Here is a 25,630-nt window from a genome sequence, read left to right on the forward strand (position 1 = left end):
ACTATTTGCATTGACCCCCTTGGTTATCGATGTATTTTTCTAATTGTTTTCCACTGACTCTCTTGAATTGGCTCGATGCACATTCACTACACTCTACCCACACATTCACTGTGACACTGACCGACTTTCACACTAGCTGCTGCTACTGTGTTTATTATCTATCCTGATTGACTAGTCACTTTTACCCTTACCTACATGTACATACTGTATTACCTCAACTACCTCGCACCCATGCACATTGACTCGGTACTGGTACTCCTTGTATATAGCCTTGTTATTGTTATTGTGTTACTATTTAGAAAACATTTTCTTACTTTTTAACTCTGCATTGTTGGGAATGGGCTCGTAATAAAGCATCTCACAGTTGTTTTCGGCGTATGTGACCAATACAATTAGATTCTCATCTGAACAAATGAATGCTCTCGTTGTTATAATGAGGAATTTATTTAAATAATTTGGTTTTCCTTGAAGATTTGAATGGGCTGAGAAAGCCTTTCGTGATGGATCTAGACAATCTGGTGAAAAGGGAGGGTTTGCGACTCTTCTCTTCAAGTGGGAAGGACGATGCGATATAATAAATTCCCTCTGGAGAAAAGGAGCCATGAGATGTTGTCATCGTCTCTGCAACGAAAGACCATCCAGCATGCCATCAATTTACATTTTTACTAATTTATCAGACACTCTTATCCAGAGAGACTTACAAGGAGCAATTAGGATTAAGTGCCTTGCTCAAGAGCACATTGACAGATTTTGCCTCGTGAACTCAGGGATTCTGAACCAGCAACCTATCGGTTACTGGCCCAACCTCTTAACCCACTAGGCTACCACCCAGCCCACAGTACAGTATGTCATAGGTAACAACTCAGAGGAGTACAACGTCTTTCCAAATGAATTAGTGGAATGGTAAAGGGATAATGTCTCAGTCTTGACTGAGCAGCAGCCTAAACAGCAGCAGGGCTTACCTGTAAAGTACACAGTAGGGGAAATGTTCTGAGGCTGGTACTCCAGAGACTCTTGAGGACAGTGGTCCTTTCTAACTTTCTTGGAACCCTGGTTGGTGGGAAAAGGCACATTAAAACAAACTGAAATGTTTTCGATATCTTAAAGTACAGCATATCAACTGCAAAGAACCAGTGCAATGCCATGACACAAATAATCATATAAAAGGTCAACAGCAGTGTTATTCATGAAAGATGTATGTGTACTATACCTTTGTGTTAAAGGTGAGGACCTGCTCTCCAGTACTGCTGATGGTATCCCTTTCCAAATCAAACACGCCTTCTACAATGTCACTGGTGGCCACGCTGGTAGCGGACTCAAAATAACATTTAGCAGTGGCTTTGGTGATCATTTGAAGAATGACCATGCAAGTAGAAGTCTTTGGATCGTTCTGGACTGAAACATCAAAGTTTATGTTTTCATACTCATCTGACCACTGTCTCAGGAAGCACTTCACTGTCTCTTCAGCAAATATCTGGAGAAGCTGAGAGGAGAGCTCCTTGGATATGGCACATTGTTCATTTCCCCATTTCAGCCTTGAAAGAATGGAGTCTGAAGCACTTTTGGCTGCTTCCAATGTTAAGACCTGTGGAGTGCTGTGGCTGTCCTGAAGGGCTATCACTTTATCCAACAATTCATGGCTGAAAATGTGGATGGTCCAAGTGGAAATGATTTTTCTCAATTTCCTAACAGCAGATCGGAGGTCGTCAAGATGTGAAGCACCCTGTCCATTTTCCTGTGTGTTCTCAACACTTTCCACCATAATGTCCACTACCACCCCAGCAGCTTGCCTGACTTTGTCCACAAAGGTTACAGGAAGTAAGTCCTCTGTGTGAAAGAAGTCCTCAATGATTGTGTTTCTAACAATGGGAAAGTCAATCTGAGCAGGAAACTCAGTGGGGATGGGAGTCCCGGGTAAAGCAAAGTGCCATTTCGACTGCCTTAATTTTGAAGTAGGTGTTAGAGAGATGGAGGAGCGTGAAGAAGAGGTATTTCTTGTATTTGGGCTGTCAGCACTCCTACAACGGATCGTGCCAATATCCTCCAGCATGGATCCTGAGAGCTCAGTGGTTTTAGGTAGTAATTTGTGCGGAATGTCCACACAGGCATCGTTTCCACCAGGTGTAACACTGCTCTGGTTGACCTCAAGATGGCCGAGACTTGCTCTTTGTGAAGCAGGACTGCTTTGATATGTAAATATTTGGATTGAACCAAGTGTTGTGTCTGATCTTTGAAGATCTTTTCTGAGAAACTCCGTAATCTTACTTTGCAGACTGTAGTAGATGTTACGAGCAACAGACCAGATTCTTTTCTCAGAAACCTGTCCAGTGGTGAGCAGGGAGGTTCCAGATACCATGTCAGATGATTGGGTGGTCTGGGTGAGCTCCTGCTGGTCTTTCACCATGGTTTGTATAATATCAGTAGATGTGGTGGATGTAGATACAGACTGGAGGTACTTATCTGTTGTACCTTCCTCCGCAATGTTAAATGATCTAGAGATTACCTCACTCACTCCTTTCTCAGCTTTGGTTTGGAACTCATGACTAGAACGTTTTTGGAGGCTCTTTGTTGAAAGACTGTGGGAAGATGCAATGCCTTTGGAGGCAGCCGTGCTGCAATCTAGACTTACTGGAGAGGTTCGCTCAGGAGAACCTTGGAGACGTTCAAACATGTCTTCACATGGTGTTGGGGACCTTGACAAGGAGATGTCCTTCAGCTGAGACAGAACACCACCTACCAACATGTTGACCTCAAGGGACATATCAGATATTTTCTTTCCTACTGTGGAGAAGCAAGGTGCATTTGATGCCTGATCCTCGCATGAGGTCAAGATTTTTGAAATGACCTCTTTGGTACTATTGGTCAGTAGAGCCTCGTCTGTTTCAGTCCAGAGAAGTTTTGAACACTCGCTGACACCCCTGTGTAGAGCCACTTCAAGGTTCAAACTGTGAAAGTGAGGCACACTCTTACTAGCTTGCCTCAAGTCCTGGCTTGCCAAACAAATGTGCTCCTTAGTCCCAAGATGTCCAGAGTCCTCTGTGGGTATATGACTAGACATTCTGCTCAGCATGTCTGACCTCCGCTGATGAATGATGAAGTCCTTTAATGTCTTCTGAATATTGTTATATAAACTAGTGGTAGCAGACCAGATCCTGCTCTGTAGCTTTTGTGCATTTTCCTGGAGGTCAGGTTCTCTCTCCTCTACTTCTGCAGGTTGCGCCGAGCTCTGCAGGTCTTCCACAAATGTTTCAATGATGCCAAAGGCAGCAGAATCCGCACAAATATCCTTTGACCATGTGTACTGGTTTTGAATGGAACAAGACCTGGATGCTACAGAATAAGCAGGCTGTGCACTAGTTAAGCTACTGGTGGACTTTTTAACTAGGAACTCACTCACTGCTTGAGTGGCATTTCTCTTAAATTCCTCACTTGAGAGTTTTCTAATACAATCTAACAGACTGGTCAAAGAAGCTGTGGCCTTACTTCTGCTGTCCTCAATTTGACAGGGGAACTCACATACTATTGGTGATGAGGCCCTGGAATGGGCAATATCCCCAAGCTGAGCCAGAACACCCTCTACAAATTTCTCTCTCTCAATAGAGAAGCCTGATCCTTTTTCTCCAACAGTGTACAGGGCGTCCTCCTTTGACATTGCAGTCTTGTACAAGACCAGAAGCTCTGAGATGACTTCTTTGGTGCAAGTTGTCAGAAGGAGCTTGCTTTCTTCTGACTCAGTTTTTGCCCAAATAAGTTTTGAGCTCTCACTTAGGCCTCTTTGTAAAGTAACTGCACCAGTGGACTCTGGCAACTGAGGCTCACTCTTACTGGGCCTATATTTCATGTTTAAGCAAGGAAGTGGAACTGTCTCCTTAAACTCAGCATTTGTGATGTTGTCATCAGATGTGACAATGCTCTTTAAGGCACATCGCTGAAGCTTGCTGAAATAATCTTTCAAGTTGTTTTGGATGCTGTGGTAAATGTGAACAGCAGCAGACCAGGCACTCTTCTGTTGGGGACTCTCTTCAGATTCAGCCAAGGACTTCATATCTGACACGAAAGTCTTAACAACTACTGACGCTGCTGAGCCCACTGGGTGAATTGACTCTGTCTTTACAATGCCAGACAATGTTTGACCTGATACAGCACCTGTTAACTCAGACTGAATGACTGAACTAGGAAAGCTCAAACTACTGACTTTTTTGTCAAGAACTCCACTCACTGCTTGTATTGCTGATGTTTGAAACTCCCGGCTAGAGAGTTTTTGGATGCTCTTAGATGTGAGCGTGCAGGAGGAACCAGATTCACTAATATTGTAGCTGCTCTCGTATTTGCTTATCAGGGCATCAAGATCCTCAATGAAGCCAACATGCGATGCCAAAAACGTGATCTTGTCCTTCAGATCTTCCAGCAAATTTTGTTTGTTCTCGTCAACAAAAGCCACCATTGTGTCAGAGATCATGGTCATGACTTGCCCTGTTATACTCTTGCTCTCTTGGTCAACTTTTTCAAGTTTAGCAGCCAGCTCTCTCACCATGCTCTCAGTCACCTTGGTCTGTGAGTCTCCCCTTACCGGTGTCACTACAGAGGTTTGGCTAGCGGAGGCACTCTTAACGACCACTGATAAGGCCGACTTGACATCTTTAGCCAACTCTGCCATTACAGCAGGGGTTAGCATCATAGAGCCTGCACTTCCAGATGGAGAATTGGACATGCATGCAAGTTTGGAGAGAGAACCTTGCAGGCTGTCCTGTACACAGGTGACAAGGGTGTCCTCTGAGACACCTAAGAGGACTTGTAGCGTCTCAGAGTTGGTTGTTTTCTTCTGCACATCAGACAGAGAGGTTAGAGTCCTTGGGAAAAAAAACGCAGAAATCATCAAAGTCAAACAAATAATATGTAAGGCTGTGATGCACATTCAGTGTGTCAAATACATCTGCACCATTGAAAACAATGAGGAAAACGCTGCTGTTTCTCTGAGAAAAAAACTTAGTGTGATGTCAGCCTAACTGCTTAATTTCTAAAGCCCAATAAAGTGTATTTTGTATAAGTCATTTGTATTGAAACTGGCCTGTAGATATCTATCTATCCTGGCAATATCTATCCTCTACAAAAATCCAAATTGCTATAAACTTCAAATACTGTAACTTCTAATAACTTCAAGGACAATCATAAATACAAGGCAGTTTGAAGAAATGTTAAAGGGAAAATTCTAAATGTTTCAACTTCATATTCATCATCTCCAGCACCACCCCAACATCAGCATATGTGAAAAACGGGCATTTCTATGTTTTGTAGTAAAAAAGAAAGAGGAAGATAAGTGTTTTCTATGACATCATCAACCAATTAGCAGGCAATGCCTACTCATAATTGGTTAAAATCACACGATGCACACTGATGATGCCATTAGAATCTAGAGCTGAGCATTTAACCAACATTTTTGTTATTTTTCGGTTTTTAAACAACTAATTGACCGACGTCGGCTCAATTATTTGAATTCCATATAGTTAATTTTTTTCTTCTTCTGTGAGCTCGATGCTCAGTTTCTGTAGAGATAAATCAGATCAAGCACGAACTATGCAATGTAGTAGGGAGTTGTAGTTTCCAACAGGCCAATATTCTACATAGTTTAGCACAGAAAATACGGCAATTAATTCCCATAATCCATTGCATGCCCACTTGCTTGTCCACTCTGTGTGGAGCAGATACGGAAACCTCATTAACTGAGACGGAGAGACGAGAGAATGCATGAGAGAGATAAAAAGCAGTTGCGTTGCGAGGATTCTCTACCTGGAAATACATGATCTAAGTGATTGACAGTTGGTGTTCAGCGGTCATAAAAGTAGGTCTTATTTACTTAGAAGAACTACTAAAATAGTGATTTTGTCAGACAGGATAAGCAGCAGCTCTATAGAGATGAGTTGATGACTTGGAATTAAATAATAAAGTCATCAAATAAATATTTTATATGAGAAAGTAAATGATGGTTGATAAGTCATAAACACTAATGGACAGTCACTACCATCATGGGACTTTTATTCATTGTTTTATTATGTGTTGTTACAGCATTCAACACACATAATCCATAGTGCATTCAATGTCTAAAAAAAGTATTGAAATCCAAAACCGTGATTATTTTTTAAATATTTGAATGGAAACCAAACCAACCTCAAAAAGCACTAATTTCTCAGCACTATTGGAAACAGTTACGTCCCTCTATATTTTTTTTACTACAAAGCATGGAAATGTGTAATTTTCACATATGGTGATGAATATGAAGTTGTTAAATTTCCCTTTAAGAACATACCTCATGGCCCCCTTGGGCAGGTAGCTTCCACTGCCCAGACTGCCCTTAGTCAGGTAAATCTCCTTGAACTTAAGTTGTGATTCCTGCACTTCTTCCTCTTCCTCTTCCTGATCCATACAGTTGGAGGAAGGGTAGGGAGTCGGGATGCGAAAGCTATTGTAAGACTTTCGACTGCCTGGCCTCTTAGGTACACCAGCCTCAGTAAATCTCACGCGGGACTTGGTGTTAACCTTATCGTCTAACAGACTGGTGAGTGACGCTGTGAGAGATCTCTGTGACAATGGAGAGGAGGCAGCATCTTGGATGCCCAGTAGTTCGTAAAGACCTGGGATGATGATCTGCATCAGCTTGTCCGATAAAAACTGGACAATCCTCAGACACAAGCCGGCAAGCTGTTGTTTTGTCAGCTGTATTCCAGAAACAGAAGAAGTGTTTTAAAATGTTGCATAGTGCGTCTTTCAAAAGCTTATGAACAAGGTTAAACATTAGGCAGAGTTTTCATGGTAATCTGATTAAATTGTCAGTAACATGATCTTACCGGGTCAAACATACCCTCACGAATCCCCCTCCATTGCCTGAAAACAATATTGTTATAAATGTTGTCATATCAGGATGCGTGGCAGAATTGTTTTTATTTAATTATTTGCCTGATCGTGAAGTTATACTTGCTTTGTGTCAGTTGTTTTGGCAAAATTGCAATGTGACAACTTTTCTAGCAATGACATTTTTTTTCCGATTGATCAGTTTCTAATTTGATCCTATTTCCTTGAAGGTGTGATAGTACCAAAGAAAACAGAACATACTTCTCAGTTAGGTTTTGAAGGAAGTCCATAAGTGTCAGATGTTCCACATTGTTGAGCTTCCCCTCTTCTGTGGTTTCCATCACTGAGGTTGCTCTGCTCCTGGTACAATTGCTCTGCTCCTGGTAGAAATGTAATTATATTGCAAATAATCAAACTTAATAAAAAACAAATATCATACTGAAATAATTATTAACTGTTAAAGAGTGGAGGAGCATTGGCAACGTTGGGCCAATTAAACAACTGCAACACAACAGAGATGGTTGTGGTACGTCAACATTGCCAATGATAGCATCACTATAAAATTTTATTGGATTAATGTTGTAATATGAAATGACAAGGTCAACTTACCATCTCATTGACAGCTTCAGAGGTCAGGTGGTCATCCATCACACAGACAGGCAGGTCTAGAGACTGGGACAAGGCTCTATGGTCATAACCAGGAGAGAATGGAAACATCAGAGCAGTCCCAATGGCAGAATCTAACCACTGTCTTCATGTCAAAGACTCACTCACTCATTTGCTTTGTCAAACCTACCCCTTAGAATGACTTCGATATTAACACTGAATATATTTTGTTATTAAGAGATCTCTCAATAATAATTCTCACAATAGCATATTGGTAGTAGTCAGTGACATATTAAAGCTAAGCAGGGCTGGGTGTAGTTAAAACCCTGGATGGGGTTCGATCCCGGGCTGAGGTGCTGCCTATAGTTTTTTTCTGAAAGTGTATATAATGTTGAAAATCTGACATGGTTTCAAAGGTACAAATTCAACCTATTTTATAACAAGGTTTGGCTATGCTGAATTTAGTTTACAATGATAACATCATCCTGTGGTTGAAATGTCACCCTCAAAACAACAGTTAGGCCTATACCCCATTATATCCACCAGGCCTCCCCACACACACACTTTATATTTTACCAATATATATGCAGCCCACCAGCCCTAAAGCATGAACATGTTTTTTTGCTAGAAAATGTGGATTAAGAGTAGAAAAATGATCCTTTACGCTAGTTTCATCTAAATAGAAGGGCAACAAGACATTGATAAACTTTGTCATATCTGCTTTCACCGGGATTTAAAAACCCAGGCTTTCCGAAAATGTTTACCTCAGCCAGTCTAGAACCCAGGTGTGTCTACAAAACACATGTACTCCTCCATAAGGTTCATGGGTTCCCTATTATTTTATCCCAGTACAAGAGGGGCAACTGGATTCAGGATTAAACACAAGCAGTCTTTAAGGTATATCTTATTACAGTTTAGGCCTACCTTATTATTTTCTTCCATCTGGCAAAATCATTTTAAGGAATGAAATCTGTTTTGTTGCTATTATTATTAGTAACTGTAGGAAAATACAGCTGTAAAGTACAAGAATCAGCTACTTTCTGAAGGGAAGCCAAGCTCATAAGCAATTTAGAACCTACAGACAATTAAGACAAAATTGGAACGCATGAATGTGTCACAAACGAGACTTGGCTTTGGGGATTTTTTCTGTAAGGCTATTAAGACTCTCTATGCAAATGGTAACAGCTCTATCAAATTGAAATATGGCACCTCACCTAGATTTGAGTTAAAGAGAGGAATTAGGCAAGGTTGTCCTATCTCTCCGTACCTGTTTTTATTAATCACCCAACTTCTTGCAAATTCTTTAAATAATAGTCCTGTACAAGGTATTTCCATAGCTGGTAAAGAAATTATTATAAGCCAGCTGGCTGACGACACTACACTTTTTCTGAAAGACGCTAACCAAATTCCCATATCGATCAATGTGATACAATCCTTTTCCAAAGTGTCTGGTCTATATCTTAACATTAATAAACGTGAACTCATAGCTGTCAAAGATTGTGTGACACCTTCATATTATGGTATTCCAGTAAAAGAAGAACTTACATATTTAGGCATAACCATTACAAAGGATCAGAAGTCTAGAGGCTTACTAAATTTGAACCCTCTTATTAAAAAAACCCAGAAGAAACTAAATCAATGGCTACAGAGGGACTTATCTTTAAAAGGTAGAGTCCTAATAATCAAGGCTGAAGGTATCTCTAGACTAGCATATGGTGCTCTATCTTTATATCTTGACCGTAAAATAAGCAAGGAGATAGACCAGATGCTTTTGAACTTTCTTTGGAGGAACCGTACCCATTACATTAGGAAAACTGTTGTAATGAACACTTATGAGAATGGTGGACTGAATTTTCTGGACTTTACTACTTTAAATAATACTTTTAAGATCAATTGGATAAAACAATTCCTAAGAAGACCCACTTCTATCTGGAATTTTATTCCTCATCATGTCTTCTCTACTTTTGGTGGCCTTAACTTCATGTTGTTTTGCAATTATAATATTGACAAAGTTCCAGTGAAACTTTCTGCTTTTCATCGGCAGGTTTTCTTGTCATGGTCCTTAATTTATAAACACAATTTTTCTCCACACAGATATTATATATGGAATAATCGGGATATATTGTATAAAAATACCTCTCTGTTTTTAGAATATTGGTTCCGAAATAATATCCTATTGGTGAGCCAACTGGTAAATGCAGAGGGTCTTTTACTCAGTTATAAAGAATTCTTATTACTTTACAAGGTCCCTGTAACACCTAAAGATTTTGCAATTGTTTTAGATGCCATTCCCTCAGGTGTTGCTATGTTATTCAGGAACATGTCAAGACCTGACCCTCAGCCTACCTTCTATTGACCCTGTTGACTCATCAGTAGGAAAGACCTGACCCTCAGAGCCTACCTTCTGTTGACCCTGTTGACTCATCAGTAGGAAAGATTTGTTTCTCTTTTGCTCCATTCAACAACAGAGCGATACGATCCTTGTTTCAGCAGGATGTTGTATCTATCTATACCTTATGTCATGCCTTATTGGAATGGATTTATTGATAATATCTGTTGGAAAAAAGTTTGGATGTTGCCACACACTTGTTAACAAAATTTAGGAAGTTTCCTTTAAAATGATTCATAAATATTATCCTGCCAACCACTATATGAAGAAGTTTAAGGAAAACATCAACTCAAATTGCTCCTTTTGTAATGACCACCCAGAAACAGTTGTGCATCTTTTTTTGGCATTGTATGCATGTAAGAAAACTACCCTACAAAAAGAAATTGAACTGTATTTTAAGACGGTTAAATGCTCTACTAACAAAACAGCTGTTAGAATTGTAAGTACATGCATGTCCCTTAAGGTCCTTGTGTAATTGTAATGTGATATTGTACCCCCTAGCTCGATTGTCTATTGTTTGTAATCTATGTATGCTTGTGTTCCCTCATGTGCTTTATGTATTGATTTGTTATTAATTAAAAAAAAAAAAAAAAATGTTTAAAAAAAAAAATGTTTTTAAACGCCATGTTATTTTAGGGCGTGGCTCCGCATTCGTGACCGGGTGTCTTATTTCTGTTTCCCGGGAAATCCGTTAGTGCTGGAATTTGCGATTAATACTTTTCTCATGCCGAAACCAGATTAGATACATACCGGTAGTTAAATGACAAAAAATATGATATTCGCAATGTCATTAAACAACAACAACAACATAAATAGCTACTACAATTTCGAAACATGATTTTGTCATCAATTCAGTACCATTTGTTTGATTTTGTGGACCCACGACTAAGCTTTATCTATGTTAGCTAGTTGCTAGCGACGCTAGTCAGCATAGGCTGCTACATGATAAATAGTTTGCATTAGCGAATTAGCTACCTAGCTAGCCAGCATAACAAGCTGTCAAATCCAGTGGAAACCGATGCAACCCTGCTGCCAAATAAGGGCTAGCTCGATGACCCGTGGTAACAGTGAGGTCCCCATGAGTTTCAAGGCTTTAATAAGTGCTATCGTGCAGAAAAAGCGAATAAAATACTGGTTGATGAGCTAGCTAAGTTAGCTAGCAAGACGGGTATGACCGTTAACAGCGTGCATGCACAAATGCATGACGACACATTGTATCTCAGTGAAGCAGGCATGCAGAACGAGATCGCCCCACCAAGCCAGATAGTAGAGGGGTACAACAACGCCAGGACACAGAGGCATAGCTCATACAATTATATTTTGTCCGGGTCAATGACTATCCTTGTTGAATAATAAATACCTGCGTCAAATATATGGCATCGCATGCTAGTGCAAAGATAGCCTGCATGATTTTTTTTTTTTAATCCGGTGATAACTCAGTACAGCACATGAATTAGAAAATGTTGTTACAAGTTTGAGCCACGAGATGGTGGTAGATTATACATTTAAATAGCATGGACCTTTGATTTGTCTCTGGATAGAAATTGCCCTTGGGCACAGATCTAGGATCAGCATACTCTCACCAAATCCTAACCTTTACCATTAGCAGTAAAAACACAAACCAGACCTGAGATCAGTGCAAAGGAGCCACTTCATCTTACCCCTGTAATTATATGACTCCTAACTTATATATACTGAGTGTACCAAACATTAGAAACACCTTCCTAATATTGAGTTGCACCCCGCCTTTTGCCATCAGAACAGCCTCAATTCGTTGGGGCATGGACTCTACAAGGTGTTTGAAAGCGTTCCACAGGGATGCTGGCCCATGTTGACTCCAATGCTTCCAACAGTTGTGCCAAGTTGGCTGGATGTTCTTTGGGTGGTGGACCATTCATGATACACACAGGAAACTGTTGAGTGTGAAAAACCCCAGCAGCATTGCAGTTCTTGACACAAACCGGTGCACCTGGCACCTACTACCCCGTTCAAAGGCACTTAAATATTTTGTCTTGCCCATTCACCCTCTGAATGGCACACATACACAATCTATTCCTCAATTGTCACAAGGCTTAAAAATCATTCTTTAACCGGTCTGCTCCCCTTCATCTACACTGAAGTGGATTTAACAAGTGACATCATTAAGGGATCATAGCTTTCACCTGGATTCACCTGGTCAGTCTTTGTCATGGAAAGAACAGGTGTTCATAATGTTTTGTTTACTCGGTGTATAAACACAACGTAGGTATTTATGTAAAACAAGTGAATTTACTGTTTATCCATGGTCTTATACTTCAGCGGGAGCCGGTGGTGCGTGTGTTCAGTGCCGTGACGGGGGAGACCCTCTCAGTCTTGGGCACTGTGTTTCTCCTGAGTGCGTCTGTGGCCAGGCTCATGACCCTGGTGTCCCAGCAGTGTGGGCTTCCCGTCAGCTCCTTCAGACTGAGCTCTCCCACCGGCCTGCAACTCTACGATTGCAACCGGCTGCACGACTACGCCATTGACCTGGGTATGGCCTTCCTTGTGCAGTAGATCAATGGTCCTCTGGCTCAACACCTTATGGATGTAACACAGAGACAAATGGTCTGTATGGAACACATTCTTGGTTCATGGCAACCAGGAGGACAACCTGCATGTGTCTCTGTCTCCCAGGGGCTACTCTACGGTTGGACCCCTAGGATGGGTGGGCAGAGTTCCTCAGAGGCTGCTTCCTGGGACACAGACTGACCGTCCAACGACACCCGTCTAGGGAGAGACCTGTGATGAGGTCAGAATACACATCTACACACTGAACTGTATGATAGACTTACTATCAACAGTGATTGTACTGAACCTTTATATAGCTTACAATGATGGTACTGACCCTGTATATAGCTTACAATGAAAGTACTGACATTGTATATAGCTTACAATGATAGTACTGACCCTGTATATAGCTTACAATGATAGTACTGACCCTGTATATAGCTTATATTCTCGTGTTTTTTTCCTTCATACGTTTTTTCTCTTACCCTGATCTTTAATACTGCATTGTGGGAAAGAGCTTGCTAGTAAGCATTTTACTGTACTGTTTTATAACCCACTGTATCTTGTGAACTTGCCAAAAAAAAACTTGAAACGTGTTATAAATACATTGATTCTGTATTATTCCAGGTTCCAGCTCCGGGTGGCACTCTACATCGCTGCTTCTCAGGGCCACCTGGACCTGGCCGGCTGGCTGCTGGAGAGGGGGGTGCGTGTCATTGAGCCGGTGGGGGTTCACCCTTATCACCACCGTGAGTGGTGCCACCAGACGGCCCACCCCGACGTCGCCAAGTGTCCCGCTGTCGCCTCCATCGAGCGCGGCCAGCTCACCATCCTCAAACTCTTTATCGCCAGCAGCGTTCTGACCCTTGCCTGTCGGGATCCCCAGGGTCGTGTCCCCCTGAGGATCGCCCTTCAGTACAGCCACAGGGAGTGTGTGAGTCACCTGGCCACCAAGTTGTGCTCTGTGGTGGTCCTCCCAGGTATGGCCCTGCCCATGCGGACATACCTCCAGATAAAGGGCTGGGTGAGGCTGGGCAGCATCCAGGCACTGCATGGGCCTCAACAGGGCTCCGTTCAGGACCAGGGTGGGCGACACGGTCCTGGTGGACGGCTTCACCCTCCCCAAGATGTCCTCCAAGCCCAGGAGGAGTGAGGCCAAGGCGAGTAACAGGGTGATGTCCACAGCCTCTCGACGTTTGACCCCCATCAACTGCCCATCTCATGTATCCTGCCCGCTCCGCGCCCTGGCATCCCAGGATAAACCTCTTCAACTAAATCAAATCAAATCAAATTTTATTTGTCACATACACATGGTTAGCAGATGTTAATGCGAGTGTAGCGAAATGCTTGTGCTTCTAGTTCCGACAATGCAGTAATAACCAACAAGTAATCTAACTAACAATTCCAAAACTACTGTCTTATACACAGTGTAAGGGGATAAAGAATATGTACATAAGGATATATGAATGAGTGATGGTACAGAGCAGCATAGGCAAGATACAGTAGATGGTATCGAGTACAGTATATACATATGAGATGAGTATGTAAACAAAGTGGCATAGTTAAAGTGGCTAGTGATACATGTATTATATAAGGATGCAGTCGATGATATAGAGTACAGTATATACGTATGCATATGAGATGAATAATGTAGGGTAAGTAACATTATATAAGGTAGCATTGTTTAAAGTGGCTAGTGATATATTTACATCATTTCCCATCAATTCCCATTATTAAAGTGGCTGGAGTTGAGTCAGTGTCAGTGTGTTGGCAGCAGCCACTCAATGTTAGTGGTGGCTGTTTAACAGTCTGATGGCCTTGTGAGGTAGAATCTGTTTTTCAGTCTCTCGGTCCCAGCTTTGATGCACCTGTACTGACCTCGCCTTCTGAATGATAGCGGGGTGAACAGGCAGTGGCTCGGGTGGTTGATGTCCTTGATGATCTTTATGGCCTTCCTGTAACATCGGGTGGTGTAGGTGTCCTGGAGGGCAGGTAGTTTGCCCCCGGTGATGCGTTGTGCAGACCTCACTACCCTCTGGAGAGCCTTACGGTTTTGGGCGGAGCAGTTGCCGTACCAGGCGGTGATACAGCCCGCCAGGATGCTCTCGATTGTGCATCTGCAGAAGTTTGTGAGTGCTTTTGGTGACAAACCAAATTTCTTCAGCCTCCTGAGGTTGAAGAGGCGCTGCTGCGCCTTCTTCACGATGCTGTCTGTGTGAGTGGACCAATTCAGTTTGTCTGTGATGTGTATGCCAAGGAACTTAAAACTTGCTACCCTCTCCACTACTGTGGATAGGGGGGTGTTCCATCTGCTGTTTCCTGAAGTCCACAATCATCTCCTTAGTTTTGTTGATGTTGAGTGTGAGGTTATTTTCCTGACACCACACTCCGAGGGCCCTCACCTCCTCCCTGTAGGCCGTCTCGTCGTTGTTGGTAATCAAGCCTACCACTGTTGTGTCGTCCGCAAACTTGATGATTGAGTTGGAGGCGTGCGTGGCCACGCAGTCGTGGGTGAACAGGGAGTACAGGAGAGGGCTCAGAACGCACCCTTGTGGGGCCCCAGTGTTGAGGATCAGCGGGGAGGAGATGTTGTTGCCTACCCTCACCACCTGGGGGCGGCCCGTCAGGAAGTCTAGTACCCAGTTGCACAGGGCGGGGTCGAGACCCAGGGTCTCGAGCTTGATGACGAGCTTGGAGGGTACTATGGTGTTGAATGCCGAGCTGTAGTCGATGAACAGCATTCTCACATAGGTATTCCTCTTGTCCAGATGGGTTAGGGCAGTGTGGTTGAGATTGCATCGTCTGTGGACCTATTTGGGCGGTAAGCAAATTGGAGTGGTTCTAGGGTGTCAGGTAGGGTGGAGGTGATATGGTCCTTGACTAGTCTCTCAAAGCACTTCATGATGATGGAAGTGAGTGCTATGGGGCGGTAGTCGTTTAGCTCAGTTACCTTAGCTTTCTTGGGAACAGGAACAATGGTGTCCCTCTTGAAGCATGTGGGAACAGCAGACTGGTATAGGGATTGATTGAATATGTCCGTAAACACACCGGCCAGCTGGTCTGCGCATGCTCTGAGGGCGCGGCTGGGGATGCCGTCTGGGCCTGCAGCCTTGCGAGGGTTAACACGTTTAAATGTCTTACTCACCTCGGCTGCAGTGAAGGAGAGACCGCATGTTTTCGTTGCAGGCCGTGTCAGAGGCACTGTATTGTCCTCAAAGCGGGCAAAAAAGTTATTTAGTCTGCCTGGGAGCAAGACATCCTGGTCCGTGACTGGGCTGGATTTCTTCCTGCAGTCCGTGATTGACTGTAGACCCTGCCACATGCCTCTTGTGTCTGAGCCGTTGAATTGAGATTCTACTTTGTCTCTGTACTGACGCTTAGCTTGTTTGATAGCCTTGCAGAGGGAATAGCTGCACTGTTTGTATTCGGTCATGTTACCAGACACCTTGCCCTGATTAAAAGCAGTGGTTCGCGCTTTCAGTTTCACGCGAATGCTGCCATCAATCCACGGTTTCTGGTTAGGGAATGATTTAATCGTTGCTATGGGAACGACATCTTCAACGCACGTTCTAATGAACTCGCACACCGAATCAGCGTATTCGTCAATATTGTTATCTGACGCAATACGAAACATATCCCAGTCCATGTGATGGAAGCAGTCTTGGAGTGTGGAGTCAGCTTGGTCGGACCAGCGTTGGACAGACCTCAGCGTGGAAGCCTCTTGTTTTAGTTTCTGTCTGTAGGCAGGGATCAACAAAATGGAGTCGTGGTCAGCTTTTCCGAAAGGGGGGCGGGGCAGGGCCTTATATGCGTCGCGGAAGTTAGAGTAACAATGGTCCAAGGTCTTTCCACCCCTGGTTGCGCAATCGATATGCTGATAAAATTTAGGGAGTCTTGTTTTCAGATTAGCCTTGTTAAAACCCCAGCTACAATGAATGCAGCCTCCGGATTAATGGTTTCCAGTTTGCAAAGAGTTAAATAAAGTTCGTTCAGAGCCATCGATGTGTCTGCTTGGGGGGGGATATACAGTGCCTTGCGAAAGTATTCGGCCCCGTTGAACTTTGCGACCTTTTGCCACATTTCAGGCTTCAAACATAAAGATATAAAACTGTATTTTTTTGTGAAGAATCAACAACAAGTGGGACACAATCATGAAGTGGAACGACATTTATTGGATATTTCAAACTTTTTTAACAAATCAAAAAACTGAAAAATTGGGCGTGCAAAATTATTCAGCCCCCTTAAGTTAATACTTTGTAGCGCCACCTTTTGCTGCGATTACAGCTGTAAGTCGCTTGGGGTATGTCTCTATCAGTTTTGCACATCGAGAGACAGAAATTTTTTCCCATTCCTCCTTGCAAAACAGCTCGAGCTCAGTGAGGTTGGATGGAGAGCATTTGTGAACAGCAGTTTTCAGTTCTTTCCACAGATTCTCGATTGGATTCAGGTCTGGACTTTGACTTGGCCATTCTAACACCTGGATATGTTTATTTTTGAACCATTCCATTGTAGATTTTGCTTTATGTTTTGGATCATTGTCTTGTTGGAAGACAAATCTCCGTCCCAGTCTCAGGTCTTTTGCAGACTTCATCAGGTTGAAGTCCATTCTTCCAGAATGGTCCTGTATTTGGCTCCATCCATCTTCCCATCAATTTTAACCATCTTCCCTGTCCCTGCTGAAGAAAAGCAGGCCCAAACCATGATGCTGCCACCACCATGTTTGACAGTGGGGATGGTGTGTTCAGCTGTGTTGCTTTTACGCCAAACATAACGTTTTGCATTGTTGCCAAAAAGTTCAATTTTGGTTTCATCTGACCAGAGCACCTTCTTCCACATGTTTGGTGTGTCTCCCAGGTGGCTTGTGGCAAACTTTAAACGACACTTTTTATGGATATCTTTAAGAAATGGCTTTCTTCTTGCCACTCTTCCATAAAGGCCAGATTTGTGCAATATACGACTGATTGTTGTCCTATGGACAGAGTCTCCCACCTCAGCTGTAGATCTCTGCAGTTCATCCAGAGTGATCATGGGCCTCTTGGCTGCATCTCTGATCAGTCTTCTCCTTGTATGAGCTGAAAGTTTAGAGGGACGGCCAGGTCTTGGTAGATTTGCAGTGGTCTGATACTCCTTCCATTTCAATATTATCGCTTGCACAGTGCTCCTTGGGATGTTTAAAGCTTGGGAAATCTTTTTGTATCCAAATCCAAAACTTCTTCACAACAGTATCTCGGACCTGCCTGGTGTGTTCCTTGTTCTTCATGATGCTCTCTGCGCTTTTAACGGACCTCTGAGACTATCACAGTGCAGGTGCATTTATACAGAGACTTGATTACACACAGGTGGATTGTATTTATCATCATTAGTCATTTAGGTCAACATTGGATCATTCAGAGATCCTCACTGAACTTCTGGAGAGAGTTTGCTGCACTGAAAGTAAAGGGGCTGAATAATTTTGCACGCCCAATTTTTCAGTTTTTGATTTGTTAAAAAAGTTATAAAATATCCAATAAATGTCGTTCCACTTCATGATTGTGTCCCACTTGTTGTTGATTCTTCACAAAAAAAGCTTTATAGTTTTATATCTTTATGTTTGAAGCATGAAATGTGGCAAAAGGTCGCAAAGTTCAACGGGGCCGAATACTTTCGCAAGGCACTGTATACGGCTGTGATTATAATCGAAGAGAATTCTCTTGGTAGATAATGCGGTCTACATTTGATTGTGAGGAATTCTAAATCAGGTGAACAGAAGGATTTGAGTTCCTGTATGTTTCTTTCATCACACCATGTCTCGTTAGCCATAAGGCATACGCCCCCGCCCCTCTTCTTACCAGAAAGATGTTTGTTTCTGTCGGCGCGATGCGTGGAGAAACCCGTTGGCTGCACCGCCTCGGATAGCGTCTCTCCAGTGAGCCATGTTTCCGTGAAGCAAATAACGTTACAGTCTCTGATGTCCCTCTGGAATGCTACCCTTGCTCGGATTTCATCAACCTTGTTGTCAAGAGACTGGACATTGGCAAGAAGAATGCTAGGGAGTGGTGCACGGTGTGCCCGTCTCCGGAGTCTGACCAGAAGACCGCCTCGTTTCCCTCTTTTTCGGAATGGTTTTTTTGGGTCGCTGCATGGGATCCACTCCGTTGTCCTGTTTGTAAGGCAGAACACAGGATCCGCGTCGCGAAAAACATATTCTTGGTCGTACTGATGGTGAGTTGACGCTGATCTTATATTCAGTAGTTCTTCTCGACTGTATGTAATGAAACCTAAGATGACCTGGGGTAGTAATGTAAGAAATAACACGTAAAAAAACAAAAAACTGCATAGTTTCCTAGGAACGCGAAGCGAGGCGGCCCGCGAAGCGAGGCGGCTACACCCTGTGGCCACGAGGGATGAAAGAGAGAAGAAGAGGGGATGTGCAGGGAAGGGATGTGAGGAAGATGAGAGTGGGGATCAGAACAGCAACCAATGGAGGAGCAGAGTCCCGCTCCCGCCCATTTCCAGAGACACCAATCTCAGACCTGTGTTTGCCTCGCCAAACTCCGCCCAGATACTCACCACCTCACTGGAGGCCTTTTCTCTCCACTGCGACCGCACACCCAGAGAAAACGCCATATACTGTTTGGCCTTGGCCAGGTTAGTCCAGGTTTAAATGGCAGCTACGGTGAATATGAATATTTCTCTGGAGGTTTCTTATGAAAGGTGTGAATACTGTCAGAAGAAGCCTCCTATAATCAGTGGTGGTGGGGGGGGGACACATGTAAAAGCTGTTTACACACTTTTTATTTTATTTTGTTCAAGCATTTACCCACCTTTTGTGGAAGATGCATTGAAAGTAGAGGGAGCGTTACTTCTTTAATCCTGAACGGCAATCAGCATTTACCAGTCAATGTTTTTACCACTACATCACTGCCTATGATATACCCTTATCCTCCCTGAATAGATTTCAGTACAAACAAATCATGAGCCAACCATCATGCTTAGAAGGTACATAATCAAATCAACTCAAACTTTATTTGTCACATGCGCTGAATACAACAAGTGTAGATCTTTCCGTGAAATAGTTTACTTACAGGCCCTTAACAAACAGTGCAGTTCAAGAAGAGTTGAAGAGAATATTTACCCAATAAACTAAAGTAACAAATAATAAAACATTTGAACTTGTCCGGTGGCCATTTGATTAATTGTTCAGCAGTCTTATGACTTTGGGTTAGAAGCTGTTATAGGTTTACCCTAACAAGTCCTGAAACAAATCATGAGCCAACTATCATGCTTAGAAGGTATATAGTGTCAGTCTTATTGGTTCACCCTAACAAGTTGTTTCAGTATGGGGAGAGGATAGGATGTAAGGGCGCTTCATTAATGTATTGAGGCCATTACATATACAGTATTTCACAATGCTAGGACACAGATTTGGTCTCCTAACCTTGTTCTGGTTGATTGACTCTCTAACAGTGCCTTCACACAGAGACCATGGTTGCAGCAGCTGAATGTAGCGCGGACTCTGTCCAGGAGGAGTGCTCAGCACATTGGGTAGACACCAGGATCCTGGTCATTAGGCAGATTAAACATACTGAAACAAGGAGGGACAACCTGAAATTGTCCAAAAAGGAACTCTTATTTGAGTTTTTATTTTTTACAGTGAACAAGATGAGACTTTGGAACGGATGATGCCTGAAACAATGCGGACAACTTAGAATTTCGTTCCTTTGGATGAGGCTTATAGATATAGTCAGTACTGTGTTTGATTTGTGTGCAGAAAGTTTACAACGGCAGGCAGTGGATTCTCAGTCATTCCTCTCAAGGAACAAAAAACGTATCATATTTCACTGGCTATTTGTAGTAGCCAAATGTGAATGGAATTATTATTATTCTACAATCATTCAGTTGACTGAATGTGACTATGGTTGTGCTGTATGTGACTATGTGGTTGTACTGAATGTGACTATGTGATTGTACTGAATGTGGTTGTACTGTACGTGATTGTAAGTGTTTGACATGGGTCTAATTGAGGCCCCCCCCCCCCCCCCCCCCCCCACACTTAACACTAGTTTTTATCCATAGAAATCCTCACTTGCTGATGAAGACCTATAGTGGTTGAAATCAATGTAAAATACAGTATGAACACTGTTGCCTTAAAACTCTTTTATTAAGATGTGGATCATTATTGCTCATTTAAATGAGTCTGTGCAGTGTCAAAATAATACACCTGATACATAAGGGGGGAAAATGCTAAAAATACCACAAGACATGAAATAATGGCATCATGGGAAAATAATACATACTGTATTTCACATAGAGTATTTGACAAACTCTTTATTTACGTTACAAAACTGACAACTACTGTGACGATGTGTTAGCACAGCATGTGTCATCATTCAGTCATCATCATAGACAAGTCCGTTAAGAACAAATTCTTATTTACAATGATGGCCAAACCCGGACGACGCTGGGCCAATTATGCGGCACAATATGGGACTCCCAATCACTTGGGAGTGGGAAGGATACCAAATCCAATATCACACACTTCTTCCTTAGTATTCTGAGAACTGTCAGATAGCTGTGAGAGCTATGAGTGGATCGTGGACCCATGCATAAATGATAACTTTGCTGTAACTCAGTGGGGCAAGTAGAACGTCCGGGTTAGTGTATGTGCATTATCTGGACAGTTGATTGTCTTTGTCTCAAAGCCTTTCCATTTCTGGGGTATTGAAGAAGCTTCTGATCTCAACCTTCTTGACAGGTAAGCAACACTTGGTTAGTGTATGTGTCTTATCCAATGGGTTGTCAGGTGAACGTTGAAGATGCTTCTTGGAGGTGATCTAATGATGTCATTGAATCGATGTCATTGAGTTGCTCACTGGACAAGACAATTATTCACTGAAAATTAAATCTGTCTTTCATTTCACTTATGTTGATACTTGATTGGCTATTTGCTGTCTTTTGAAAATACAAAAATAAATATAACTGTTTTATGAAGCACTTGTAGACATTCATTGTTTTCAAAATCATATTTTCAGCAAAACAGATACATACGTTTACAATATGACATCAAATCAAATAAAAATAAAGTAAGTGATATGTAAATGATTGGCAAAAGGCTCCAACCACCCAAGTCATAGACTGTTCACTCTGCTACCACACGGCAAGCGATACGAGAGCACCAAGTCTGGGACAAAAGGCTCCTTAACAGCTTCTACCCCCAAGTCATTAGACTGCTGAACAGCTTCTACCCCCAAGTCATTAGACTGCTGAACAGCTTCTACCCCCAAGTCATTAGACTGCTGAACAGCTTCTACCTCCAAGTCATTAGACTGCTGAACAGCTTCCACCCTCAAGTCATTAGACTGCTGAACAGCTTCTACCCCCAAGTCATTAGACTGCTGAACAGCTTCTACCCCCAAGTCATTAGACTGCTGAACAGCTTCCACCCCAACTCATTAGACTGCTGAACAGCTTCTACCCCCAAGTCATTAGACTGCTGAACAGCTTCTACCCCCAAGTCATTAGACTGCTGAACAGCTTCTACCCTCAAGTCATTAGACTGCTGAACAGCTTCTACCCCCAAGTCATTAGACTGCTGAACAGCTTCCACCCTCAAGTCATTAGACTGCTGAACAGCTTCTACCCCCAAGTCATTAGACTGCTGAACAGCTTCTACCCCCAAGTCATTAGACTGCTGAACAGCTTCCACCCCCAACTCATTAGACTGCTGAACAGCTTCTACCCCCAAGTCATTAGACTGTTGAACAGCTTCTACCCCCAAGTCATTAGACTGCTGAACAGCTTCTACCCTCAAGTCATTAGACTGCTGAACAGCTTCTACCCCCAAGTCATTAGACTGCTGAACAGCTTCTACCCCCAAGTCATTAGACTGCTGAACAGCTTCTACCCCCAAGTCATTAGACTGCTGAACAGCTTCCACCCCCAACTCATTAGACTGCTGAACAGCTTCTACCCCCAAGTCATTAGACTGCTGAACAGCTTCTACCCCCAAGTCATTAGACTGCTGAACAGCTTCTACCCTCAAGTCATTAGACTGCTGAACAGCTTCTACCCCCAAGTCATTAGACTGCTGAACAGCTTCCACCCTCAAGTCATTAGACTGCTGAACAGCTTCTACCCCCAAGTCATTAGACTGCTGAACAGCTTCTACCCCCAAGTCATTAGACTGCTGAACAGCTTCCACCCCCAACTCATTAGACTGCTGAACAGCTTCTACCCCCAAGTCATTAGACTGTTGAACAGCTTCTACCCCCAAGTCATTAGACTGCTGAACAGCTTCTACCCTCAAGTCATTAGACTGCTGAACAGCTTCTACCCCCAAGTCATTAGACTGCTGAACAGCTTCTACCCCCAAGTCATTAGACTGCTGAACAGCTTCTACCCCCAAGTCATTAGACTGCTGAACAGCTTCCACCCCCAACTCATTAGACTGCTGAACAGCTTCTACCCCCAAGTCATTAGACTGCTGAACAGCTTCTACCCCCAAGTCATTAGACTGCTGAACAGCTTCTACCCCCAAGTCATTAGACTGCTGAACAGCTTCTACCCCCAAGCCATAAGACTGCTGAACAGCTTCTACCCCCAAGCCATTAGACTGCTGAACAGCTTCTACCCCCAAGCCATCAGACTGATGAACGTTAATTAAATGGCCACCTGCACTATTTGCATTGACCCCCTTTGTTATTGATGTATTTTTCTAATTGTTTTCCACTGACTCTCTTGAATTGGCTCGATGCACACTCACTACACTCTACCCACACATTCACTGTGACACTGACCGACTTTCACACTAGCTGCTGCTACTGTGTTTATTATCTATCCTGATTGCCTAGTCACTTTTACCCTTACCTACATGTACATACTGTATTACCTCAACTACCTCGCACCCATGCACATTGACTCGGTACTGGTACTCCTTGTATATAGCCTTGTTATTGTTATTGTGTTACTATTTAGAAAACATTTTATTACTTTTTAACTCTGCATTGTTGGGAATGGGCTCGTAATAAAGCATCTCACAGTTGTTTTCGGCGTATGTGACCAATACGATTAGATTCTCATCTGAACAAATGAATGCTCTCGTTGTTATAATGAGGAATTTATTTAAATAAATGTGGTTTTCCTTGAAGATTTGAATGGGCTGAGAAAGCCTTTCGTGATGGATCTAGACAATCTGGTGAAAAGGGAGGGTTTGCGACTCTTCTCTTCAAGTGGGAAGGACGATGCGATATCATAAATTCCCTCTGGAGAAAAGGAGCCATGAGATTTTGTCATCGTCTCTGCAACGAAAGACCATCCAGCATGCCATCAATTTACATTTTTTCTCATTTATCAGACATCAGACAGACTTATCCAGAGAGACTTACAAGGAGCAATTAGGATTAAGTGCCTTGCTCAAGAGCACATTGACAGATTTTGCCTCGTGAACTCAGGGATTCTGAACCAGCAACCTATCGGTTACTGGCCCAACCTCTTAACCCACTAGGCTACCACCCAGCCCACAGTACAGTATGTCATAGGTAACAACTCAGAGGAGTACAACGTCTTTCCAAATGAATTAGTGGAATGGTAAAGGGATAATGTCTCAGTCTTGACTGAGCAGCAGCCTAAACAGCAGCAGGGCTTACCTGTAAAGTACACAGTAGGGGAAATGTTCTGAGGCTGGTACTCCAGAGACTCTTGAGGACAGAGGTTCTTACTAACATTCTTGGAACCCTGGTTGGTGGGAAAAGGCACATTAAAACAAACTGAAATGTTTTCGATATCTTAAAAGTACAGCATATCAACTGCAAAGAAGCAGTGCAATGCCATGACACAAAGAATCATATAAAAGGTCAACAGCAGTGTTATTCATGAAAGATGTATGTGTACTATACCTTTGTATTGAAGGTGAGGACCTGCTCTCCAGTACTGCTGATGGTATCCCTTTCCAAATCAAACACGCCTTCTACAATGTCACTGGTGGCCACGCTGGTAGCGGACTCAAAATAACATTTAGCAGTGGCTTTGGTGATCATTTGAAGAATGACCATGCAAGTAGAAGTCTTTGGATCGTTCTGGACTGAAACATCAAAGTTTATGTTTTCATACTCATCTGACCACTGTCTCAGGAAGCACTTCACTGTCTCTTCAGCAAATATCTGGAAAAGCTGAGAGGAGAGCTCCTTGGATATGGCACATTGTTCATTTCCCCATTTCAGCCTTGAAAGAATGGAGTCTGAAGCACTTTTGGCTGCTTCCAATGTTAAGACCTGTGGAGTGCTGTGGCTGTCCTGAAGGGCTATCACTTTATCCACCAATTCATGACTGAAAATGTGGATGGTCCAAGTGGAAATGATTTTTCTCAATTTCCTAACAGCAGATCGGAGGTCGTCAGGATGAGAAGCACCCTGTCCATCTTCCTGTGTGTTCTCAACACTTTCCACCATAATGTCCACTACCACCCCAGCAGCTTGCCTGACTTTGTCCACAAAGGTTACAGGAAGTAAGTCCTCAGTGTGAAAGAAGTCCTCAATGATTGTGTTTCTAACAATGGGAAAGTCAATCTGAGCAGGAAACTCAGTGGGGATGGGAGTCCCGGGTAAAGCAAAGTGCCATTTCGACTGCCTTAATTTTGAAGTAGGTGTTAGAGAGATAGAAGAGCGTGAAGAAGAGGTATTTCTTGTATTTTGGCCGTCAGCACTCCTACAACGGATCGTGTCAATATCCTCCAGCATGGATCCTGAGAGCTCAGTGGTTTTAGGTAGTAATTTGTGCGGAATGTCCACACAGGCATCGTTTCCACCAGGTGTAACACTGCTCTGGTTGACCTCAAGATGGCCGAGACTTGCTCTTTGTGATGCAGGACTGCTTTGATATGTAAAGATTTGGATTGAACCAAGTGTTGTGTCTGATCTTTGAAGATCTTTTCTGAGAAACTCCGTAATCTTACTTTGCAGACTGTAGTAGATTTTACGAGCAACAGACCAGATTCTTTTCTCAGAAACCTGTCCAGTGGTGAGCAGGGAGGTTCCAGATACCATGTCAGATGATTGGGTGGTCTGGGTGAGCTCCTGCTGGTCTTTCACCATGGTTTGTATAATATCAGTAGATGTGGTGGATGTAGATACAGACTGGAGGTACTTATCTGTTGTACCTTCCTCCACAATGTTAAATGATCTAGAGAGGACCTCACTCACTCCTTTCTCAGCTTTGGTTTGGAACTCATGACTAGAACGTTTTTGGAGGCTCTTTGTTGAAAGACTGTGGGAAGATGCAATGCCTTTG

The 25,630-nt window shown here is 42.9% G+C and overlaps 2 protein-coding genes across 3 annotated transcripts; both read right to left on the reverse strand.

Moving 5' to 3' along the window:
- Positions 1-25,630, reverse strand: LOC110519735. 2 transcript variants are annotated; one of them, XM_036973556.1, is made up of 3 exons: positions 24,241-25,630; positions 23,992-24,079; positions 23,333-23,643 (listed from the first exon to the last, which is right to left on the reverse strand). In XM_036973556.1, exons 1-3 carry the CDS (start codon positions 25,432-25,434, stop codon positions 23,468-23,470), a joined length of 1,458 nt encoding a protein of 485 aa, XP_036829451.1. In that variant the 5' UTR covers positions 25,435-25,630; the 3' UTR covers positions 23,333-23,467. The 2 variants fall into 2 exon arrangements, 1 of the variants encoding a protein (XP_036829451.1); XR_005042220.1 differs by lacking the exon at positions 23,333-23,643 and adding an exon at positions 1-621 and having other exon boundaries at positions 23,992-25,619.
- LOC110514905 lies at positions 666-8,436 on the reverse strand. Its single transcript, XM_036973533.1, has 9 exons — positions 8,377-8,436; positions 7,456-7,531; positions 7,108-7,226; positions 6,843-6,879; positions 6,305-6,711; positions 2,266-4,850; positions 1,211-1,395; positions 963-1,050; positions 666-682 (listed from the first exon to the last, which is right to left on the reverse strand). Exons 2-9 carry the CDS (start codon positions 7,492-7,494, stop codon positions 666-668), a joined length of 3,477 nt encoding a protein of 1,158 aa, XP_036829428.1. The 5' UTR covers positions 7,495-7,531; positions 8,377-8,436.

This window comes from Oncorhynchus mykiss, unplaced genomic scaffold (assembly GCF_013265735.2).
Source record: "Oncorhynchus mykiss isolate Arlee unplaced genomic scaffold, USDA_OmykA_1.1 un_scaffold_266, whole genome shotgun sequence".
NCBI classification, from domain to species: Eukaryota; Metazoa; Chordata; class Actinopteri; order Salmoniformes; family Salmonidae; genus Oncorhynchus; species Oncorhynchus mykiss.

Coding starts and splice junctions, on each gene's coding strand:
- LOC110519735 (XM_036973556.1), bottom strand. CDS start 25,434: ATGGTGAAAGACCAGCAGGAGCTCACCCAGACCACCCAATCATCTGAC. Junction 24,080..24,240: donor TCCTCACCTTCAATACAAAG/GTATAGTACACA, acceptor CCCACCAACCAG/GGTTCCAAGAATGTTAGTAA. Junction 23,644..23,991: donor CCCTACTGTGTACTTTACAG/GTAAGCCCTGCT, acceptor CTTTCGTTGCAG/AGACGATGACAAAATCTCAT.
- LOC110514905 (XM_036973533.1), bottom strand. CDS start 7,494: ATGGATGACCACCTGACCTCTGAAGCTGTCAATGAGATG. Junction 6,712..6,842: donor GTGAGGGTATGTTTGACCCG/GTAAGATCATGT, acceptor TCTGGAATACAG/CTGACAAAACAACAGCTTGC. Junction 1,396..2,265: donor CATCTACTACAGTCTGCAAA/GTAAGATTACGG, acceptor TTGATGTTTCAG/TCCAGAACGATCCAAAGACT.